This window comes from Gossypium arboreum, unplaced genomic scaffold, assembly GCF_025698485.1.
Source record: "Gossypium arboreum isolate Shixiya-1 unplaced genomic scaffold, ASM2569848v2 Contig00224, whole genome shotgun sequence".
NCBI lineage: Eukaryota > Viridiplantae > Streptophyta > Magnoliopsida > Malvales > Malvaceae > Gossypium > Gossypium arboreum.
Window position 1 is genome coordinate 29,948 of NW_026440341.1, and position 17,553 is coordinate 47,500.

Consider the following 17,553-nt stretch of genomic DNA (forward strand, 5'->3'; position numbering starts at 1 on the left):
AGGTTTTGTTTTTTGTTGGAAGCCCTCTTTTTTTTTTTATTTTTATTTTAAGGAATTGCTTAGTCGTCTAGTAACAAGTAAGAGTAGTCGTTAGATATAGATAAAAAAAAAAGAGCAAGGAATAAAAAAAAATTCTACTAATCAATATTTGTGAGGCGGCCTTTCTTGTATTCTTGTATTAGATCCAAAGGTTTTTTCTTGACCTAACTACAAAGATGATGAATCGATTTCTTTTTCTTTTCTACTCTTGTCCTGCCGCTCTATTTTTGTGAATACCATTTATAATGATTGATGAAGCAAAAAATTTCAATTGAACTTATTATTTCAATTGGTATTTTTGCTTATCCCCCTCTCGTTTAAAAATTGAAACTTAGGTAAGTGCTTTATAAACATATGTATAAAAAGAACATATTTCATTTAGCTCCTTCATGCCTACTATAACTAGTTATTTCGGTTTTTTACTAGCGGCTTTAACTATAACCTCAGCTTTATTTATTGGTCTGAGTAAGATACGACTTATTTGAAAATTAATTCAATGAACGAACAATTCATAAAAACAAAGCTTTCTGCCCTATTCCATATATTCTATAGCTCCTTACCGTGTTAATTATCAATTATTAGGTATTGATATTCATGGGCAATAGAAATTAATATTTAGGGATAGATATTACCTTTCTTTTTCTCCTTTCAAATAAATTGAAATGATTGAAGTTTTTCTATTTGGAATCGTCTTAGGTCTAATTCCTATTACTTTGGCTGGATTATTCGTAACCGCATATTTACAATACAGACGTGGTGATCAGTTGGACCTTTGATTAATTAACCCTTTTTGACTGACCCTTTAATTCTTAAATTTTTTAATTTCAATTTATTTAATAATTTGAATTTAATAATTTAATCCAAGGAGATCAAATTCAATTGCTGTTCAATTTTTTTCAGTTCGGTGTAATTTTCGACCTAACAAGAGCGGAATCGCGCTCTGTAAGATTGAACCTACGACATTGGGTTTGGAGACCCACGTTCTACCGAACTGAACTAAGAGCGCTTTCTTAATAAATAAGACTGTAAAAAGAGATTCTTTTATTTATAACCCCAATACATCGCGCACAACTTATACTATCATATATCATATATAATATAGAAAACGATAGATTATGTATGCTTAATTTTTAATCAATCTAAAACGACTCCTCGTTACTGCTCAAAGGAGAAGTAATAGGTAGGGATGACAGGATTTGAACCCGTGACATTTTGTACCCAAAACAAACGCGCTACCAAGCTGCGCTACATCCCTTTCAATTGGCCTATGTCATTGCAGAGAATCCTGTCTTGTTTTCCACACCTTATTTCATCTATTGATATACAAAACGGATCTTTCCATTTCCTCTTTTGGTCTCATATCATATAACAACCATATAATGAATAATAAATGAATATTTTTAGCGGGAATTCTCAGGCGGAAAGGGACCTATTTTGTTTTGCTGTTTTAAGAAAGGAAAATCTTATCTATCGAATCATTGTACATTTAAATTTGAATTTTGAATTAGAATTCCGGGTACAAATAGACAAATCCAAGTGGTCTTTAACCACATACATGCGATTATATGTATTACCATAATGTAATACGATAAAGAAGGAGGATTTTAAATGCGAGATCTAAAACATATCTTTCCGTAGCACCGGTACTAAGTACTCTCTGGTTCGGTTCTTTAGCGGTTTATTGATAGAGATCAATCGTTTCTTCCCGGATGCGTTAACATTCCCTTTTTTAATTCGAGTTATTGTCGCGGGACAGGGCGAAAAGATTAGATCGAGATACAATCAAATATCTGTGACTACTCTCTCGCCCCCCCTTTTTTAGTTTTTTAGGAATTAGATAAGAATTAGATAAAATAAATAAGGAAGGTAGAACGAAAAAGTGGATTCAACCTCACCGAAACTCGGGTTCAAGCTCAATTAAATTACTAGTAGAGCGAAAAGAAATGTGGCTGGAACAACAGTATCCTACAAGATACTTAAAAAGAAAATACCGGTGGTTTGATTCTAAATAGAGTTCGAAATCGTTGTATTACTTATTCTTATTATTTACTATAAATCTATATTGATTTACTATATTGAGTTGCAACAAAATCTTTCAAGATTTGGTTTTGAGTTAACAACTTTTATTTCTTTTTTCATTCCTTTCTTCTTCGCTTTTGATCGGAAAATAGAAAAGTTGGGTGAATTAAAAACTCAAAGGAGGTTCATGGCCAAGAGTAAAGATGTCCGAGTAACGATTATTTTGGAATGTACCAGTTGTGTTCGAAACGGCGTTAATAAGGAATCAACAGGTATTTCAGGTATATTACTCAAAAAATCGACACAATACCATGATCGATTGGAATTGAAGAAATTCTGTCCTTATTGTTACAAACATACAATTCACGGGAGATAAAGAAATAAATCGAATCAAGTGCTCGTATGTCACCACTTCCGAGAATATGAAAATATGACATTAGGTATATAATATATTAAGTATATAATTAGTTATATAACGCATATTTTCTTTCTATATTATTAATATTATTTATTTAAATATTATTAATATATTTTAATTTATATATATTTAAATTATATATTGAAATGATAAATAATAATAAAATAAACAATACAATAATAAAATAAACAAACCAAATCCTATTTATTATATTAATTCTATAATTTGAATTTTCAAAATAGGATTTTAGAAATAGAAGATAGGGATAGGATTCTTTTAGAAATATTAGAAATAAGGAATAAAGAAATCATGGATAAATCCAAGCGACTCTTTCTTAAATCAAGCGATCTTTTCGTGAGCGTTTGCCCCGATCCAATCAGGGATCAATTGATTATAGAAACATGAGTTTAATTAGTCGATTTATTAGTGAACAAGGAAAAATATTATCTAGGCGAGTAAATAGATTGACCTTAAAACAACAACGATTAATTACTATTGCTATAAAACAAGCTCGTATTTTATCTTCGTTACCCTTTCTTAATAATGAGAAACAGTTTGAAAGAAGCAGGTCGACCACTAGAACTACTGCTCTTAGAACCAGAAATAAATAAACACCCTTCAAAGAATCGAATCCGGTTGGGGAAGAAAAAAATATATTTTTTTATTGAGCGTCTTCGCTCATCTTGTTTTGATGACCTTATCAGAATCAGAATTTTTATCATATTAATTTCTACTCTACCTTCCCCAGGTTCATTCTCGAGGACCCATTTCATTTAAAGCATTTCGTTGGATTCCTTCCGATCTCCTTATTTTCTAATCTCGTTGGAAATCATATAAAGACAATTCCTATTTGAGATAGCTATTTGTGCAAGTATTTTACGATTCAGAAGCAACTGTTTCTTGTACAGATTGTGTATTAATCGACTATAACTATAGGATACCCCCACCCACGAATTACTGCATTTTATTCGAGGTGATCCACAAACGACGAAAATCCCTTTTTCCTATCTCTATCCCGATGAGCCGAAACCAAAGCTCTTATTCTTTGTTGAGTAATAGTTCGAGTAAGTCTTGAATAAGCCCCGAAAGCTTGATGCAAATAAACTAATTTTTTTTCGACGTCTACGAGCTATATATCCCCGTTTAATTCTGGTCATTGAATAAAAGAAATTTTGATGAATAACTAATTCTTTCTTTCAGTTATTCTTTTCTAGTCTATTAATAACAAAACGGATTCTTCCAATGTATAAAATAAAAATTCAATGGCTTTTGCTACTCTAACCGTCCCGACCACGATTTTTCCTTTTTCTAGGCATTTCATTTCGCCTTGAAATAAGAAATTGTATTGATACTAGGTATCAAAAAAGCATATATTAACTAAAATAAAGGATAAATAGAAATGGATAAATAAATAGTGGGTTCCATCGTTTCTATGGTTACTTCTTAAACGGTGAGGTCCTCTCTATACACCGGAGCTCATTCCTTCATTTAATTGGTAACTTGTACAGTTCACACTCTTCAGCTCTACTCATAAATTTTCCAGTAATAGATCTTTCACAGTGAGATCTATCTTATACAGTAACAGTATGTAAGGATGAGGATTAATTGGGCAGCTGACCCTGTTAGTCCGTTCTTTGCAAGAGTCGAAGCATAATCTTTTTGCTTTTAAATAGGATTTTCCCGCTTAATGGATAAGCATTTGCTACCAATGGGAATTTTTCTCATCTTAAATTCTAAGATTGGATTGCGCCAATGGAAACCATAAATTTCATACACAATAGAAGGATATGGTAGATCTAGCTTTTTTAGATAGTGAACGGACGAACCCCATTCTATTCACTGGTACGGATCGTTGATACTGAAAAAGTTGTTTCTTTTCTCAGCCCATGATCTGAACAAGTCCTTTATACACCCTAGTACATGTTCCTCGCGCTGAGGACATCCCCAAACAGGGATTTCGTGACATTTCTAATTGGCTGTCTTGCATTTCTAATAAGTTGTTTAATAGTTGGCATACTGAATTATATACATAATAGACTGGTTTAGATCGATCCTAACCAGATGATTCTGAATTACTTCTTTTTCTATTTAATAGATTAATAAAATATTAACCCCTTAGGCTTTGGAAGCTTAAGTTAAGAAGGAAAGGAAGAAGAGGGATTAAATCAATCTTAATTAAATTGTGGATTGGTGTTAAATCGTTGCTATTGCTATTTGTTATTTAACTTATTTAACCGCTACAAGATCCACAATTCCATGAGCTTGGGCTTCTGTTGCTGACATAAAAACATCTCTTTCCATGTCTTCGGATACAACCCATAGGGGCTTGCCCGTTCTTTGTACATAAACCCTTGTGAGGCTTTCGCGAAGTTTCAGTAGTTCTTCCGCTTCCAGGATAAATTCTCCTGTTTGTGCCTCATAAAAGAACTAGCAGGTTGATGGATCATTACCTGATGATATAACATAATAAAGGTTCTTCTAACTCACATAATGAGGCGAGAAGAATAGCTAAAATAGCTAAGAATAATAAGAAAAAAGATAGAATTGAACAACCGTACAGGCATTTTTGTGCATTGCATACGGCTTTACAATGGAATTCTCTTTTTCTTTCATCGAAAAAGAAAAAGAAAATAGAAGGCGTCTATTAGACCCAGATCACTAAATAATCCAATTACCACCCTTCTTTTTTTCGGAAAAGTTCAAAAATACTATGATGGCTCCGTTGCTTTATATATTTATTTCGTCTGTGATTCAGCAATCCCAAAGTTTCTTTTTTTTTTCAAAAAAAAGAAAGAAAAAAATAGTCTTTTTTTTTCGTACTCTTTTATTTTATAACATAAATATTGTTATAAATATTGTTAATAGCCTCTGGTGTGAAAAGAAAAAAAGTTTGTGACGCTGAGATGGGCCCATGAAAGCTAAGATAAAATTGGAAATGCCCTTTCTCTCATACTACTCTTTCGATACATAATCTAATGTTTTGAAAAAAAAAAGAAATCAAAAAAAATATCATATCGAATTCGAAGTGCCATGCTATTATTACTTACTAATTCATATTTCATATGGCGAAGGCATAGTCTTCTTTTTTCTTTCCATCAAATAAAAAAAACTCATTGGCGCCGAGCGTGAGGGAATGCTAGACGTTTGGTAATTTCTCCTCCGGCCAGGAGAAAAGATCCCATTGAAGCAGCCAATCCCATGCATATTGCATACATCTGGTTGCACAAATTGCATAGTATCATAAATAGCTACTCCGGGTATTACCCATCCGCCAGGAGAGTTTATAAACAAATACAGATCTTTGGTATCATTCTCTATACTGAGATATACCATAAGACCAATAAGTTGATTCGAGATCTCGCTATCAACCTCTTGGCCTAAAAAAAGTAATCTTTCTCGATAAAGTCGGTTGATTAGGATAAAATTGTATCCCTTAGTAGCCGTACAGGCACCTTTTGATGCATACGGTTCAACAAAAATTGCGAAAAAAAAATCAATGTGTAGATTCCAGCCATCCTTCGTTTTTTCTAGTGTGCCTTTTCTAACTTCTAATTTCTAACGAAGGGGCCTTTTCTTACATTTTTTAAATAAAATGAAATTAAAGAAAGATAAGTTTTGGCCCGTTTTCCTATAATCTATAATATAGAAAAATTCGCTAAACTTATCGCACAAACTTTTCATTGATCTATTTTTTTTTCATTGGGATTCAATCAAATCACGATGTCATTTTCTTGTTCCTGAATGGGTTTCATCAATTTTTATTCAATTTTTTAGGTTTATGCTCTACTCCGGTAAAGATCCTTGATTTTGATTTGCGCATATAGGACAAATGACCCAATACCACATCTTTTGCTATGATTTCATTTCCTTTTTATTTTAATTCCTTTTCTTTCATGTTTTCCATAAATATTCAACGTATTTCTCATATTATTCGATTGATTAATAGTTTGAAATCGTTCTTATTTCTATTCAATTTGTAAATAAAAGATTTATGATTATGATATAGGTGGTAATCATAAATGTATTACCAATTGGGTTTTTCTAAACGGAGCCTGGATGCTTCATTTTTCGGTCCAACCAAGCCAACCATAAATCATTCTAATTGAAAATATTAATCTGGATACCCCCCCAAAAAAATGAAATGGATCTCTAATTGCACTTCATTACACTTCACGCTACAAATTTTGATAATTCAATCAATCTTTTTTGGGCGAAACAGAGGATATCTCGATCGGGCGAGAGAACAGAATCCCATATGACCCAATATATTTGACAAGTCGCACTATACGTCAACCCAAACTGCATCTTCCTCTCCGGATTTCGAAAAGAACTTTTGGAACACCAATAGGCATTAAAGGAAAGAAAAAATTAAATACTATATTTCACTTTGATCTGGAAGCGTAATAATGGTCTTAATAATATTGGCCTCATATTTTATACATAGATAGAATAAGGCCATAAAATATAAAATAAAGAAAAGACAGAATGAATGAAGAGAATTCTTACCAATGGGTCCTTTGAATGATGAACAAATAGGATACGTTCATTCATAAAAATAGGATCAACCCCATTGCGTATTGATACTTATCGGGTATAGAATAGATCTGCTTCTCTTTTTCTTCTGAGCCGAATTCTTCCTTAATTACTAATGGAATAGAACAAATATTAATCCTTTCTCCGAAAGAATCCACCCAAAAGGGGAGGTATTCCAATGCAATAAAGTTACATAGTGTCTATTTTTCGTTGATAAAGGGGTATTTCCATGGGTTTGCCTTGGTATCGTGTTCATACTGTCGTATTGAATGATCCCGGTCGCTTGCTTTCTGTTCATATAATGCATACGGCTCTGGTTGCTGGTTGGGCCGGTTCAATGGCTCTATATGAATTAGCCGTTTTTGATCCCTCCGATCCCGTTCTTGATCCAATGTGGAGACAAGGTATGTTCGTTATACCCTTCATGACTCGTTTAGGAATAACCAATTCATGGGGCGGTTGGAGTATTACAGGGGGGACTATAACAAATCCGGGTATTTGGAGTTACGAAGGTGTGGCCGGAGCACATATTGTGTTTTCTGGCTTGTGCTTCTTGGCAGCTATCTGGCATTGGGTATATTGGGATCTAGAAATTTTTTGTGATGAGCGCACAGGAAAACCTTCTTTGGATTTGCCCAAGATTTTTGGAATTCATTTATTTCTCTCAGGAGTGGCTTGCTTTGGCTTTGGCGCATTTCATGTAACAGGATTGTATGGTCCTGGAATATGGGTGTCGGACCCTTATGGACTAACTGGCAAGGTCCAACCTGTAAATCCGGCGTGGGGCGTGGAAGGTTTTGATCCTTTTGTTCCGGGAGGAATAGCCTCTCATCATATTGCAGCAGGGACATTGGGCATATTAGCGGGCTTATTCCATCTTAGTGTCCGCCCGCCCCAACGTTTATACAAAGGATTACGTATGGGAAATATTGAAACCGTCCTTTCCAGTAGTATAGCTGCTGTCTTTTTTGCAGCTTTTGTTGTTGCCGGAACTATGTGGTATGGTTCAGCAACTACCCCATCAATTATTGGTCCTACTCGTTATCAATGGGATCAAGGATACTTCCAGCAAGAAATATATCGAAGGGTTAGTGCTGGGTTAGCCGAAAATCAAAGTTTATCAGAAGCTTGGTCTAAAATTCTGAAAAATTAGCTTTTATGATTACATTGGCAATAATCCGGCAAAAGGAGGATTATTCAGAGCAGGTTCAATGGACAACAGGGATGGAATAGCCGTTGGGTGGTTAGGGCACCCTATCTTTAGAGATAAAGACGGGCGTGAACTTTTTGTACGTCGTATGCCTACTTTTTTTGAAACATTTCCGGTTGTTTTGGTAGACGGAGACGGAATTGTTAGAGCGGATGTCCCTTTTAGAAGGGCAGAATCAAAGTATAGTGTCGAACAAGTAGGTGTAACTGTTGAGTTCTATGGCGGCGAACTCAATGGGTGAGTTATAGTGATCCTGCTACTGTGAAAAAATATGCTAGAACGTGCTCAATTGGGTGAAATTTTGAATTAGATCGTGCTACTTTGAAATCCGATGGTGTTTTCGTAGCAGTCCGAGGGTTGGTTTACTTTTGGGCATGCTTCGTTTGCCTTGCTTTTCTTCTTCGGACACATTTGGCATGGTGCTAGAACCCTGTTCAGAGATGTTTTGCCGGTATTGATCCAGATTTGGATGCTCAAGTGGAATTTGGAGCATTCCAAAACTTGGAGATCAACTACAAGAAGACAAGTAGTCTGATGCAAGATTGCTTTGTTATTTTTTGCTTCTACTTCTATTTGTGATTTGCCATAGGCTGCTGGAAAAATCTTGATTTAAATCGCTGCCTTTTCTTTGATTCTTGTTCTTTCTTTATTCGGGAGATGATTCCAAATAAACAGGTACGGAAGCTATAATTGTAAACCACGATCGAATTTATGGAAGCATTGGTTTATACATTCCTCTTAGTATCTACTCTAGGGATAATTTTTTTCGCTATCTTTTTTCGAGAACCGCCTAAAATTCTAACTAAAAAAATGAAATGATTTTTCATTATCTCAATTGAAGTAATGAGCCTCCCAATATTGGGAGGCTCATTATCAATTAATCCCATGTTCCTCGAATGGATCTCTTAATTGTTGAGAGGGTTGCCCAAAAGCAGTATATAAGGCGTACCCAGTAAAACTTACAAGTAAACCAGATATAGAGATGGCGACTAAGGTTGCTGTTTCCATTATTATATAATTTCAAGATCACAATGGGTCTATGATAAGATTGTTTATTTACAGCGGAATGATATACAAAGTCAACAGATCTCACTGAATACAAAATAAGATTTATGGCTACACAAACCGTTGAGGGTAGTTCTAGATCTGGTCCAAGACGAACTGTTGTAGGGGATTTTTTGAAACCATTGAATTCGGAATATGGTAAGGTAGCCCCTGGATGGGGAACGACTCCTTTGATGGGTGTCGCAATGGCTTTATTGCGATATTCTTATCTATTATTTTGAAATTTATAATTCTTCCGTTTTACTGGATGGAATTTCAATGAATTAGATTCACAAGAATCACGAAGCCTCGCGTTTCAATACAAAAATTGAAACTTTTAGTTCTCGGATTTTTTAGCCCCATTCTATTTCGGTAGTTCGACCGCGAAATTTATTTGTTTCTGTATTTCCGGAATATGAGTGTGTGACTTGTTATAATTGATCCTATTGATAGTACAGAAAATGGGTCTGTCATCTTGATCGAGATAGTTTTATCCCGTCGGATAGTCATTCTAGTATCTGGAGCACGGAATATATGAAATGGATCACAAAGTATTTGAACTATGATTCATACTTAATATTCAAACCTCGCGGCGGACTCAAAAAAATTCAAAAGAGTTATATTATTTATAAATCGAAAGATTTTTATTCTTTCAAACTCTCATTTAGTTTATGCTTATTTTGATCAAAGGACAAACCTTTCTTTTCTTTGTATTTTTTTTTATTATATCTATTCTATTGATTGAATAAGTGATGATCCAATGGTTCTTACTCAAAGAATCTTTGGACTTAGTTTGAAGGTTTTATTGAATCATCGCGGTTCTGGTATGAATCTGAAGTTTCAATTGATTCATAGGGTCTTAACAAGAGAATTCCTATCAAAAGAAAGAAAACAAGAATAAAGCCACATTTCATACAAAGAACAAATCAAAGCAAAGAAAAAAGAAATAAGTAGGTAAATAGAAGATTCAAGAGGCCTGTAACGATCAACATAAAGACGACTGCGCCGACTTGATTTTTGGCATTATAATTACAACTACAACAAAGAGCTTTCGGATTTTCACTCTTTGTGTCTTCAGATAAAATTGAATGAAAAGATTAAGAAGTTTCAAACTTTCTATTCCATATCCGTTTCAGCTAATACTTGGGTGTTTTTGTTTGAGCTGTACGAGATGAAATTCTCATATACGGTTCTCGGGGGGGTCCTCTTGGTTTACCTATCTCAATAAAGTCTATGATTGGTTCGAAGAGCGCCTCGAAATTCAGGCGATTGCAGATGATATAACTAGTAAATATGTTCCTCCTCATGTTAACATATTTTATTGTCTAGGAGGAATTACGCTTACTTGTTTTTTGGTACAAGTAGCTACAGGATTTGCTATGACTTTTTACTATCGTCCAACCGTTACTGAGGCTTTTGCTTCTGTTCAATACATAATGACTGAAGCTAACTTTGGTTGGTTAATCCGATCAGTTCATCGATGGTCGGCAAGTATGATGGTCTTAATGATGATCCTGCACGTATTTCGTGTCTATCTCACTGGTGGTTTTAAAAAACCTCGCGAATTAACTTGGGTTACAGGCGTGGTTCTGGGTGTGTTGACCGCATCTTTTGGCGTAACAGGTTATTCCTTACCTCAGGACCAAATTGGTTATTGGGCAGTCAAAATCGTAACAGGCGTTCCGGAAGCTATTCCAGGTAATAGGATCGCCTTTGGTAGAGTTATTACGTGGAAGTGCTGGTGTGGGACAATCCACTTTGACCCGTTTTTATAGTTTACACACTTTTGTATTACCCCTTCTTACTGCTGTATTTATGTTAATGCATTTCCTAATGATACGTAAGCAAGGCATTTCTGGTCCTTTATAGAGAATATAGACCATAGCTATATTGTAACCAATAATTTATCTTATTACTTGGGGGAGGAACAATAGTATTTCATTGCTACAAATATGGATTATTGAAAAAAAAAATAAGACATGTATTTGGATATTTCCTTTCAACTACAACAATATTCTAGTATTTATTTGACATGAATAGTTGAAGGGAATTCCCCGAAGAAAATGGATTATGGGTGTGTGACTTGAACTATTGATTGGGCCGTGCAGAAATATGCCTTTATCTGCTACATTGGAATTCACAACCAAATGTGTCTTTGTTTCAACCACCGTGTAAGCCCCATACAAAGGATAGGCTGGTTCGCTTGAAGAATCTTTTCTATGATCAGACCTGACGATGTTGTGTATAAATAGGGCTCCGTAAGATCCAGTAGAATAAGTGATTTGGCATAATCAAAATTAGATTTTAGTTTTTTTTTTACTTTCTTATCTTAATAGTATGAAAATGCATTCATTTCTTCTGCATCGACCCGATTTAATTATACTATCGGAGTGAAACAAGGGATCTAAAGAAGAGCAAAGGCTAGACTATATTAGTAACAAGTAAATCCTTTGTATGTAAAAAATCTCGATATATTTTTGGGATAAAGGTGAATCGCAAGGCCTAAGACGACCCATAAAGCACTTGATCACGATCAATTTTGTACGCCTACTTGGGTATTGAGCATTTACCTGTAAAAATGAAATTCCTTGGAATGTATAATTGCAACTCCGTAAAATGGAATCGGGTAACTTTTTTCTTACATATGGAACCATTCATATATGTGGGGATAACATATAGATTTATTTTAAACATATAGAATATAGATTTATTTTATAGGTATCCGTTTGTATCCATTTGATTCGATTGACTTTTGCTTGAGCCGGATGATGAAAAATTATCATGTCCGGTTCCTTTGGGGGATGGATCTAGAAAAATTCACCTATCCTAATAACAAAAAAACCTGACTTGAACGATCCTGTATTAAGAGCTAAATTAGCTAAAGGTATGGGTCATAATTATTATGGGGAACCCGCATGGCCCAATGATCTTTTATATATTTTCCAGTAGTAATTCTCGGTACTATTGCTTGTAACGTGGGCTTAGCGGTTCTAGAACCTTCAATGATTGGTGAACCCGCGGATCCATTTGCAACTCCTTTGGAAATATTACCTGAATGGTATTTCTTTCCTGTATTTCAAATACTTCGTACAGTACCTAACAAGTTATTGGGTGTTCTTTTAATGGTTTCAGTACCCGCGGGATTATTAACAGTACCGTTTTGGAAAATGTTAATAAATTCCAAAATCCATTTCGTCGTCCAGTAGCGACAACCGTTTTTTGATTGGTACTGCAGTAGCCCTTTGGTTGGGTATTGGGCAACATTACCGATTGATAAATCCTAACTTTAGGTCTTTTTAAATTGAATCAATTAAAAAAAAATATCATGATGTGCGTATCTAGGGGTAGTCACTTCAAAGGCAAAGTGAATTCTCCTAGATACATTTATTCAATTCTGGTCCGAATCTATGGATTGTGCTGAAGGTTCAAAATCCATTGGATTAAAAATTTGATAAATCAATTTCGAAATGCTTTTTCTACTTCTTTTCTAGAATGCCCAATATTTGTTTTACATCTTCTATGCGAAAGTGTTCAATTTTCATAAGGTCTTCTCGACTGTTATTCAAAAGGTCCAATAATGTATGTATATTGGACTTTTTGAGACAATTATAGATCCTGGGAGGCAATTCTGATTGGTCAATAAAAATATATTTCAATGCTATTTCTTTTTCTTTTTGTTAGTTTAACTAATCTATCATGAAACGGAAAAAAGGTAAAGTAACATCGTGTTGATTGTTTTCTAAATGTAAGTTTTCTTCTTCCGTATGTGAAAAGGAATAAATAAATCAATCAAATTACGAGAAGCTTCATGAAGTGCTTCTTTCGGAGTTAAACTTCCATTTGTCCATATTTCTAGAAAAAGTATCTCCTGTTTTTCATTATCATTCCCATAACAATGAATACTATGATTCGCATTTCGAACAGGCATGAATACAGCATCTATAGGATAACTTCCGTCGTGAAAGTTCTTTGGCGTTTTATACCGTATCCTCTATTTCTCTCGATTTGTAATCAATACACAAATCAATTGGTTCGGTTAGGCTGGCTACATGCTGTGTATTATCAACGATTTCCACAGAAGGTGGTAAGATGATGTCTTGAGCAGTTACATATCCGGGACCCTTGGCACAAATAAAGGCGTTACGAGTTCCATACAAATTCCCTCTCAATACAATTTCTTTCAAATTCATTAAAATTTCATGGACTGATTCTTGAATACCTACTATGGTAGAATATTCGTGGGGTATTTTCTCAGATTTTGCACGTGTAATGCATGTTCCTTCTAGTTCTCCAAGCAAAGCTCTTCGCATCGCAATGCCTATTGTGTCGGCTTGGCCTTTCATAAGTGGAGACAGAATAAAGCGTCCATAATAAAGGCGCACTATCTGTTCTTGATTCAACACACTTCCACTGTCGTGTCCGAGTCGAAGTAGAGACTTTTACTTTCTCTCGAACCATAGTAATATTATTTTATTTGATCAGATCATTGAATCATTTATTTCTCTTGAAATCTCTTTAGTGTTTATTTCTACACACGTCTTTTTTTAGGAGGTCTACAGCCATTATGTGGCATAGGGGTTACATCCCGTACGAAACTTAATAGTATACCACTTCTACGAATAGCTCGTAATGCATCTCTTCCGAGACCAGGACCCTTTATCATAACTTCCGCTCGTTGCATACCTTGGTCTACTACTGCTCGAATAGCATTTCCCGCTGCGGTTTGAGCAGCAAAGGAATCCCCTTCTTGTACCCTTGAATCCACAAGTGCCGGCGGAGGACCAAGAGATTACCCGACCCGTACATCTGTAACAGTAACAATGGTATTGTTGAAACTTGCTTGAACATGAATAACTCCTTTTGGTATTCTACGTGCACTTTTCCGTGCACTACTGCGCCCATTCCTACGTGAACCAACTTTTGGTATAGGTTTTGCCATATTTTATCATTTCATAAAGATAAGTCAGAGATATATGGATATATCCATTTCATGTCAAAACAGATCTTCTATTTTTATTTGTTTATCGCTTTCTTTAAGATTAGTTTCTTTTCTTTCAGGAGTTCTTTTAGAATAGAAAGATTATCCTTGTCTTTGTTTATGTCTCGGGTTAAAACAAATTACGATAATTCGTCCCCTCCTACGGATTAGGCGACATTTTCACAAATTTTACGAACGGAAGCCCTTATTTTCATAGTTGTTATTCCTTAAATTTTCCGAATTCGCTTATTGGAAGAAAATAAGTTTCTTGAAATTTGAATTGGATCCCCGAAAGAAATCTTGAAGTTGAAAAACTACCTAATCGTTCGAATCCTTGTTGCGAAGTCTATAAATTATACGCCCCCCTGGTTGAATCATAAGCACTTACTTCACTTTTGTTGACTCTATCCCACGTTGGTAAAACTCTCCCGAAACATAACCTAAAATCAGATCTTCATTATCTAAAGGAATCCAGAGTGGGAGTGATTTACTAATTAAATTAAACCTTCATGAATCCATTTTTTTGTTCTTTTATTCCAGGTAAAACTTCCTTGACGTATCAACTACCGTAGGGCAGGAGGAGTTCTATTAGACAACCCGTGCTTTTTCTTTTTTTTTGCACAAATGGAGTTTCGGATACAATTCGTATACCGGACAGATTACCATATAGAACACAAAATTTCTCCACCGATTCCTTCTAGTCGAGCCTCCCGGTCTGTCATTATACCCCGAAGTAGAAAGAATTACAATCCCCATCCCGCCTAAAATCCTAGGAATTTGTTGATAGTTAGAATAGATTCGTAGACCTGGTCGACTGATCCGTCGTAAATTTAAAATAGTTCTATGTGGTCCTTTTCTATTCCGTCTATGTCGTAGGGTTAAAACCAAAAAATATTTGTTGCGTTCCCGATGTTTCCTTACGTTATCGATAAAACCTTCTCGTAAAAGTATTTTAACAATGTTTTCAGTGATGTTAGTAGATCCTATTTGAATCGTTCCTTTTCTATTCATATCAGCATTTCGTATAGAGGTTATTATGTCAGCAATAGTGTCCTTACCCATGGTAAACTAAAATTTTTGTTGCTCCCGAATTTTGATATAACCAACGTGGTCTTTTTTTTTTACTTAGTAAAGGTATATACGTGAGACACAATCTACTAATTAATCTATGCCATTTAAATACTCTAAATACTCTAACTATACTTGGGTCTCGTCTTATAATACCTCGGGAGCTAATGAAACTATTTTAGTGAAATTTAACTGTCTCAATTCCCGGGCGATCGCACCAAAAATTCGAGTTCCTTTTGGATTTCCTTCTTGATCAATGACAACGGCAGCATTGTCATCATATCGTATTATCATCCCGTTGTCGCGTTTGAGTTCTTTACGAGTACGTACAATTACAGCTCTGATCACTTCTGATCTTTCTAGAGGTGTATTTGGTACTGCTTCCTTGATCACAGCAACAATAACGTCACCAATATGAGCATATCGGCGATTACTAGCTCCTATGACTCGAATACACATCAATTCTCGGGCCCCGCTGTTATCTGCTACATTCAAATGGGTCTGAGGTTGAATCATTTTGAAATCTCTTTTTCAATGTAACAAGGACGAAGAAAAAAAGAAATATTGTTTGTCAAAAAAAAAAAAGGAAACTCGCAATTGTTTTTTTATTCCCAAGACAAGACTTCTTTCCTTTGGTTCTATATTCCTATCCTGAAATAATGAATTGAGTTTTTATAGGCATTTTTGACGCCGCTATTGAAATAGCCTTTCTGGCTATATTTTCAGCTTCTCCGCTCATTTCATAAAGTATTCTGCCCGGTTTAACGACAGCTACCCAATACTCAGGAGATCCTTTCCCCGAACCCATACGTGTTTCTGTAGGTCTTACCGTAACAGGTTTGTCTGGAAATATACGTACCCATATTTTTCCACCACGGCGTACATTTCGTGTCATTGCGCGGCGCCCCCCTTCTATTTGTCTAGATGTAATCCAAGCGGGTTCAAGTGCTTGAAAGCATATCTACCGAAACAAATCCGATTACCTCGATAAGATATCCCCATTCATTTTTCCTCTATGTTGTTTACGAAATCAGGTTCTTTTGGGGTTATAGTTGATGGTTGTTGTTTATGAATTCCATCTCTACTACAGAACTGGACATGGGAGTTTCTTCTCATCCAACTCCTCGCGAAAAAAAATGAATAAAAAAATATTTAATTCTTAATCTTAAGATATACATGTAGTTAATGAATAATTGAATCTTGGGATTCTTTGCTTTGCGATTTTATCTGATCTATTAGAAATTTGTATATCTTGTTTGGATCTATTGGATATATATATAAGTATAAGGAATTAAACACGGATTCTATTTCTAGATAATGTCTTATCTTGGTTTTGTTATAATGTTATAACGAATCTTTATTTTGTTTTTTATCATATTCATATCAGATTCAGATCGACAAAAATTGAACAATCAAATTAAACTCAAATTTTCGCGGGCGAATATTTACTCTTTTTCTAGTTCAGTTGTCGGGTTAACCCATGACCTCTCAGAATCAGAATAAAAAGAAATGCAGTGGTCTCTGGTTTGTTCCGCCATCCTCCCCGATAAATCATTAGGATTCGTTTTCAATAGAATCCTCTGCATTCTGGTTCCGTCGTCCCCATCGCTCTCGATTAATGCTTAGGTCTGAATTCTCCAATGGAGCCTTAATTTATTAATATTTATTAATTTAATTTTTTAATTTAATATTTATTTAATAAAATAAAAATAAAATTTCTTCTTGAGTCAACCTTCTCAGTCTTTATTGACTTAAGTTAAGGCTCTTGATTTTTTCTTCAATGAACAGATATTCATCTAATTATTGATGAATCTCTATTGATGCTCTATTACATTGCTCTTTATGAGATGCTTCATAGACCTTACATATTGGAATCCTATATCATTTCATTGCTATTTCTGTTTCTCTCTTTCTCTCATCCTTCTATTTATCCACATACTTTTTATTTTGCTTCACAATTTCGATCTATTCATAATCAGATTGGTTTTGTCTTTTACTTAATGCAAAAAAAATTCAGTTGCTATAATGATATGACCAATATATCATATCTTGACTGATTCTTTGGATCCAGATAATCCGAAGCGATGAGTTGGTTATTAGTGCTATAGTTATTAGCTTATACTGTGGTCCGCCCATTTTTTTTGAATCCTAAGCCTAAAAAACCCAACAGGTCGCACACTAAGCATAGCAATTATATCAAATGATCAATCAAATTTTTATTTAACCTTATAGAATTTAGAACTG

At 34.8% G+C, this 17,553-nt stretch overlaps 1 protein-coding gene, 1 non-coding gene and 3 pseudogenes across 2 annotated transcripts; 2 read left to right on the forward strand and 3 right to left on the reverse strand.

The window, feature by feature from the left end:
* Positions 1–1,220: 1,220 nt before the first annotated feature.
* Positions 1,221–1,294, reverse strand: TRNAP-UGG (transfer RNA proline (anticodon UGG)). The gene has a single exon. It is a non-coding gene; the product is annotated as a tRNA-Pro (tRNA).
* Positions 1,295–7,092: 5,798 nt separating this feature from the next.
* On the forward strand, positions 7,093–9,007 carry LOC128288490 (photosystem II CP47 reaction center protein-like; annotated as a pseudogene).
* A 1,440-nt stretch (positions 9,008–10,447) lies between these two features.
* LOC128288486 (cytochrome b6-like) lies at positions 10,448–12,069 on the forward strand (annotated as a pseudogene).
* A 623-nt stretch (positions 12,070–12,692) lies between these two features.
* Positions 12,693–13,907, reverse strand: LOC128288491 (DNA-directed RNA polymerase subunit alpha-like; annotated as a pseudogene).
* Positions 13,908–14,600: 693 nt separating this feature from the next.
* On the reverse strand, positions 14,601–15,825 carry LOC128288493 (50S ribosomal protein L14, chloroplastic). The gene has a single exon (XM_053024876.1). It carries the CDS (start codon positions 15,823–15,825, stop codon positions 15,457–15,459), a length of 369 nt encoding a protein of 122 aa, XP_052880836.1. The 3' UTR covers positions 14,601–15,456.
* Between the last annotated feature and the right edge of the window lie 1,728 nt (positions 15,826–17,553).

Bases quoted from the DNA above. Each gene is read 5' to 3' on its own strand.
- LOC128288493 (XM_053024876.1), bottom strand. From the start codon at position 15,825: ATGATTCAACCTCAGACCCATTTGAATGTAGCAGATAACAGCGGGGCC.